This window comes from Eptesicus fuscus, chromosome 13 (genome assembly GCF_027574615.1).
Source record: "Eptesicus fuscus isolate TK198812 chromosome 13, DD_ASM_mEF_20220401, whole genome shotgun sequence".
Lineage (NCBI taxonomy): Eukaryota > Metazoa > Chordata > Mammalia > Chiroptera > Vespertilionidae > Eptesicus > Eptesicus fuscus.
Window position 1 is genome coordinate 50,205,194 of NC_072485.1, and position 7,129 is coordinate 50,212,322.

At 50.5% G+C, this 7,129-nt stretch overlaps 1 protein-coding gene across 1 annotated transcript; it reads left to right on the forward strand.

Annotated features, from left to right (window-relative positions):
• Positions 1-4,657: 4,657 nt before the first annotated feature.
• On the forward strand, positions 4,658-6,884 carry RASSF10 (Ras association domain family member 10). Its single transcript, XM_008151015.3, has one exon. It carries the CDS (start codon positions 4,658-4,660, stop codon positions 6,173-6,175), a length of 1,518 nt encoding a protein of 505 aa, XP_008149237.2. The 3' UTR covers positions 6,176-6,884.
• Positions 6,885-7,129: the final 245 nt, after the last annotated feature.

Below are 7,129 nucleotides of genomic sequence, written 5' to 3' on the forward strand. Positions count from 1 at the left end.
AGTCCCTTCCCCTTGGCCTCAGTTTTCTCATGGGCAAGGGAACTAGGTCTTACCTCTCATAGGTGTTAGGAAGGTAAATGCAGAAAAAACCACAGTGTCAAACAACATGCTAGTCTTGAAATCCAACATGAAGACTTACAGCAAATGTCTCTGTTGCCACTGTGAGGACTGGGTTGTCTTCTTAAAAGCTCACCTGAAGGGCAAGAAAAGCTCCAGTGAGAAGCACAGTCTTTAAACCAGATACTCAACCAGACTCTTCCTCAGCCAGTAGCACACTTAACCTTCACAACCCTTTGAAATACAGAAGTGGATTATAGATGTTCCTTCAGATGACAGGGAGCAGAGATGCCACTTATCCTGGGGCGGCGTCCGCAGAAGGGGAGGTCTACAGGAGAACCAGAACTTAGTGATCCCAACCCACACCCTTTTCCCTTTTGAAAATCATACACTGTAATTGCATAATTAAGTAATATGTGACTAAATCCGTCTTGTAAAATCATTGCAGATGAAGCTAACTTCCTCCGTGAGCCTCTCCCTCTGCAAATGCCTTATTCTCCCAGGAGGGATTCACTGCTTTCGATTTGGTGAATATTCTTCGATACCTTGCTCTATGCTGGCACACTCAGATCTGTACCCCTAGAAAACATACAGTGTGGCTTTATGTATATACTAGAGCAGTGGTTCTCAATCTTTCTAATGCCGCGACCCTTTAATACAGTTCCTCAAGTTGTGGTGACCCCCAACCATAAAATTATTTCCGTTGCTACTTCATAACTGTAATTTTGCTACTGTTATGAATCGTAATGTAAATATCTGTGTTTTCCGATGGTCTTAGGCGGATGCTGTGAATCGCTAGCAGGGTCGCCTAAGACCATCGGAAAACACAGATATTTACATTACGATTCATAACAGTAGCAAAACTACAGTTATGAAGTAGCAACGGAAATAATTTTATGGTTGGGGGTCACCACAACTTGAGGAACTGTATTAAAGGGTCGCGGCATTAGAAAGATTGAGAACCACTGTACTAGAGGCCCAGTGCACAAAATTCATGCACTTGGAGAGGTCCCTCAGCCCAGCCTGCACCCTCTCACAGTCCGGGAGCCCTTGGGGGATGTCCAACTGATGGCTTAGGTAGGGAATGGGCCTAAGCCATGAGTGGGGATTCCTTAGTGCTGCCGCAGAGGCAGGAGAGGCTCCCGCTACTGCCGCTGCGCTCGCTTGCTGTGAGCCCAGCTCAGGGCTTCTGGCTGAGCAGTGCTCCCCCTGTGGGAGCACACTGACCACCAGGGGACAGCTCCTGCATTGAGCGTCTGCCCCCTGGTGGTCAGTGCGCATCATAGCGACTGGTCGTTCCGCCGTTCGGTCAATTTGTATATTAGCCTTTTATTATATAGGATGCTTTGTGTATATGTTTTTAAAGAGAGATGGGATCCCATCATACACATCACTCTGAAACTTGCCTTTTGCACTGAACAATGCATCTTTGAGGTTTATTATTGCCTATGTATATAAATCTAATTTATTGGCTTTAAGTGCTGCTAGGACTTCAGATTGTGGATGTACCCCAGTCTACCAGTCATCCACTTATTATTGGACTCTTTTATTGCATCCATTGTTTTGCTAAAACAAAAATGGTTTAGTGCACACACCATACATGCCTTCTGAGCACACAGGTGTTTTCCTAAGGTAGATACTATAAAGTGAAATTGCTGAGATGTGGAGTATGCACATTTTTATTTTTAATAGACATTACCAAAGTAGATATATTGATTTACACCAGTGGTGTATGAGAGGATATATCCCTTCATCTTGGCCAATGATGTTATTATATATTTTTTTTAATGCTGCCATTCTGCTGGCAGAAAAACGGCATCTTGATTCACTTAAATTTATGTTTTCCTGATTTCTGGTCCAGTGGAGCATTATTTCATGTTTCTTGGCCATTTGTTTCCTCTTTATCATCTACTGGCAATCTACTCTTCACCCATTTTACATAGTGTTGCCTGATACTTTTTAAAACTAAATTTTGGGAGTTCTTTATACATCCCAAATCCTAATCTTTTGGTATTTATGCTGCAAATATTTCCTCCTGGGTTATTATTCGGCTTTTTAAAATTGTATAGGATATCCTTGTGTATTTTTTCAGTAAGAAGGTTTACATTTTGAGCTGGACATATTTATTGATCCTTTCTTTTATGAATTTTGCATGTTTATGTCCTGTTTATGAATGCATCCCCCCAGGTTATAAATATATTTTTGTATATTTTCTCCTGTGATGAAGCTTGTGCGTTTTTCTGGCTCAGGGCACTGACTGAATCTATGTGCTCTCCATTAGGCATCAGGAATAGTAGATGAGAAAGGATATTAAGCTCCAATATGGGAGGCAACCATTTGCACTTTGACTTTCAATTGGATCCAACTGCGGGGAGGGAGGGGGGAGATTTAGGGATGTTTCTTAGGCTGCCTGAGGGGAGTAGCTTAGGTCAGAGAGAACAGTGTGAACAAGGGGTGGCTGGCGCGTACAGGCTGAGAGTAAAGCTGACCTCAGATCCTGAGGGTGTACAAGCTCTGCTGGGAGGTTGGACTTGATTCAAGTCAAGGGGACGCACTTCAGTTTCAGGCTTGATCCTGTGCTGGAGGCAACTAGTAGATGTTGTTTCTCTCTCCCCTCTCCCTTCCCAATCTCTCTAAAAATAATGGGGAAATATCCTCGGGTGAGGATATATATATTTTTTTAAGTAAAAAATATAGCACATACAATGATGTGCAGTACATAATACTTGATAATAAACAACTGTGTGGCAGGTTTACATATTTACTATATTATGCTTTTAATCATTATTTTGTAGTTTAGTCATTCTACTTATTTAAAAAAGTCTTCTGTAAAACAGTACGCCGTGTTACACTTACAGCAGCATCATACACCTCATGTTTACCAAGTCTCTTGATTGTATCATTTTCTCTTGTGCTTGATGTACTCTCATGTTGTTTTATAAATTTAGTGTAGCCTAAGTGTATAGTGTTTCTACAGTCTACAGTAGTGTACAGTGTTGACATTGAGAAGGAACATACCTGCCAAGAAGGACTCCAGGTGGTTAATTGGGCTTAAATTCAGAATCAGAGTCTAGCAGCCATTGCTGACCAGGGCCTCGGACACATGCTTCATTTCAGAGGAAAGCTGCAGACAGACCTGCCAGACTTCTGCATTGTGTTCCTGTCCTGCAAGCCAACCCTTATAAAGGTGTTCCTGGAATCATCTTTCAACCAATGAGCTGAGACCTGCCCTGTCCAATCAGAACTACACAGCTATAGCCTCATTTGCATCTTTACTGACCAATCAGAGCAACTCCACAATGACCAATCAGAACAGGAGTTTATGACCAATCAGGACAGTGCTATTTGGACCAATCAAACTAAGCAAATTTAGATTCCTCATTTGCATAAAAATGGACCAATCAGGAGCCAGGTCAGGCACTTTCTCTATATAAGCGGGTCTCCCTACTTGTTTTTGGGAGAGTATTTTCAGTTTCCATCAGAGGATGCATTTACCAGTTTGCGAGTTGTTCACCTGACGACAATAATGTCCTAGGCCTTCATATTTGCTCATTTTTCACTGACCCACCCAGAGCAACTTAGTCCTGCATGCTCCATTCATGGTAAGTGCCCTATACAGGTGTATCATTTAAAAAATACCGTTTATACCTTATTTTTACTGTACCTTTGTATGTTTAGATATGTTTAGATACACAAACACCACTGTTACAATTACCTACAGTATTTAGTACAGTAACAAGCTGTATAAGTTTGTAGTCTAGGAGCAATAGGCTATACAGCCTAGGTGTGTAGCAAGTTATGCAATCTAGGATGGTGTAAGTGCATTCTATGATGTTCCTACAACCACGAAATTGCCCACCATATCCCTGTCCTTCCCATGAATTACACTGTCCATCTTGTTCTCCTTAAATATGTAACTACTTAAGGCAGCATTTAGAGTTCTCGGCTGGAAGTCAGCCAGTGCGGTTACAGAGTCTCTGCTAGAGACACTGCCTGCCTTGGTTTCCCTGTCCGCGCAAGGGGCATTCCTCAGATGGCGCTGCCACGAGGGGCCAGAAACCGTGTCTGGGAGGGTGGGAGAGTCACGTCAACATTTGTCGGGCGAGCCCTAGACACTAGGAGAGGAGCGGGTAGGCCTTGGGAAGACACAGAGCTGATCCCGCCTGGGCACGGGCTCCAGGCTCTGCAGCGGAGGGGACCCTCTCTCGAGCCCACGCGCAAATGAGCGGCCTTTTTGCAGAGGGGGGACCAACTCCAACAGCACAGCACGCCGTAGAGGGGCGGGTCTGGGCGCTGCGCCTCCCGGGATCGCGGCTCTCTGGGCACTGAGGGCGGGGAGGGGGAGGAGCCGTGTGGGGAGGAGCAAAACCTGGAGGGAGGCCCCAGCACCCTGGGCAGAGCCAGAGCGGTGGGATCCCGGGCGCTCTGCCCTGGGAGCACGCGCCGTCCGGCCGGTCCCAGCTGCAGCCTCTCCAGCCCACGCCCGCGCTTGCCCCGGTGCACAGCTGAGAAGGGTCCGTGCTGACGCGGGCGAGGGTCTCGGGCTCCGGTCCCATCCCAGAGCTGCCGGGCTGCCCGCCACCTGCGTCCAGGTTGTGCCATGGACCCTTCGGAGAAGAAGATATCGGTGTGGATCTGCCAGGAAGAGAAGTTGGTGTCCGGGCTCTCTCGTCGCACCACTTGCTCAGACGTGGTGCGAGTGCTGTTGGAAGACGGCTGGCGGCGGCGACGGAAGCAGCGGCGGGGCCGGCGGCGGGGGGCGGCCAGTGACCCGCCAGGCCCGGGGGAGCTGCCGGAACCCCTGGATGAGGACGACGAGGACGACGAGGACGTGCTGCCGCCGGGCTTGCTCTGCGGTCCTCCGCAGTGCTACTGCATCGTAGAGAAATGGCGCGGCTTTGAGCGCATCCTGCCCAACAAGACGCGCATCTTGGGCCTCTGGGCCGCCTGGGGCGACGAGCAGGAGAATGTGCGCTTCGTCCTGGTGCGCAGCGAGGCATCGCTGCCCAACGCGGGTCCGCGCAGCGCCGAGGCGCGCGTGGTGCTCAGCCGCGAGCGCCCCTGCTCGGCCCGGGGCGCCCCGGCGCGGCCCAGCCTGGCCCTGACCCAGGAGAAGCAGCGGCGGGTGGTGCGCAAGGCTTTCCGCAAGCTGGCCAAGCTCAACCGCCGTCGCCAGCAGCAGCCGGCGTCACCCTGTTCGTCCACTTCATCGTCCACCGCCTCGTCCTGCTCGTCGTCGCCGCGGGCCGCTGACAGCGTGTCGGTGGAGCGTATGGAGACGCTGGTGCATCTGGTGCTTTCCCAGGACCACACCATCCGCCAGCAGGTGCAGCGGCTCAGGGAGCTGGACCGCGAAATCGATCGCTACGAAGCCAAGGTGCACCTGGACCGCATGCGGCGGCACGGAGTCAACTATGTGCAGGACACGTACTTGCTGGACGCAGGCATCGAGCTCGACGGGCCCAGCCCGAGAGAGGAGCCCGAGCCCGAGGCGGTGGCTATGGCGGCGGCGGCGCCCCCCCTGGACGGCCAGGTGCAGGCAGTGGCGCTGGAGGAGCTGGCCCAGCGCTGTGATGACCTATTGAAGCTGCAGGAGCAGCGGGCCCAGCAGGAGGAGTTGCTGGAGCGCCTCTCGGCCGAGATTCAGGAGGAGCTGAACCAGAGGTGGATGCGCCGGCGCCAGGAGGAGCTCGCGGCGCGGGAGGAGTCCCCGGAGCCCGATGGCAGCCTGGACGGCGAGCTGCTGCTGGAGCAGGAGCGAGTCAGGACGCAGCTCAGCACCAGCCTCTACATCGGGCTCCGGCTCAACACGGACCTGGAGGCCCTCAAGTCGGACTTGGATTACAGCCAGCAGCAGTGGGACAGCAAGGAGCGCGAGCTGCAGGGCCTCCTCCAGACTTTGCACACGTTGGAGTTGACGGTAGCACCTGATGGGACTACGGGCTCTGGTGGACCCTCGCGGGAATCCCGGCCTCAGCCCGGCGCTGAGGTGTGGGTGGACCAGGCCCGCGGACTGGCCAAAAGCTGTCCTGGCAACGACGAGGACTCGGACACGGGGCTGAGCTCCATGCACAGCCAGGACTCAGACTCGGTGCCCGTGTGCGAATCTCTTGTATAGGAGGAGGGGTCAGGAGGGACACGTATGCTTTCTTCCCCTTTCCTGTAGCAAGCCCTGGCCTGGCCGGCCCGGGAGGTGAAACCAGGCTGGGGGTGGGCCCGGAGCTCCTGCGGGGCAGCAGGCCTCCGACTGGGCCGCGAAGGGCTCCGGAGGGCTGCCTGGTAGCGGCCTCCTGTGGCTGGGGGTGAGTGTGGAGGAGGGTGCAGGACCAGTGCCTCCAGTCCAAGCTCTTTCAGGGAAAGGGAGGGAGGGAGAGAGGGAGGAGGTGAGAACCCCTCATGCTGGAAAACAAACACCCCAGGGAAACTGACGTGGTCCAAGCCCATTTGCAAAAACAGAAAAAGGGGTGTTGTGGACATTTCACCACTCTTCTGCATGGGAAGGACTGATGGCAGCTAGAATTTTAGGTTGTAGCATAAAGTGCTTTTAAAAGAAACACTTGGATGAAAAGGAAATTCCTTGAATGTTAATTGTGACTGTGAACGTGTTAAAACTAGCCAAAGAGGACACACTGGTGTTGGTCTCAGCCGTACTTAACATCTTTTACAAAACCCATAGGCACTAAAATCCGGGCTGTTTACATTTCTGCAGATCTGGGAATTATCCATCCGCTAAGCTGTTTGCCTGTTATTTTCTTTCAAAGACTAAATTGTACCGAAGTCTAACCCCGTATTTCCTCCTAGTAAATACAGTATTTGTTAAAATGGGATCCCTTTTCCAAAATAACTTTTTATTATTACAAAAACCAAACATATCTCTTCTGAGATACAGATTCCTGGCAGACATAATTCTTGGTTAAAATTTAATCTGGGTCTTTGGGATTTGCTCCTGCAAAGATTTGTGTGTTTTCCTTTCATTCATATTGCCATTTCATTAACTTAATCACTGTTATTTCAGAAAAAAATAAAAGGGAAGTTCCAGAATTCAAGTTAAGTACAGCTAAACTTGCTGTTA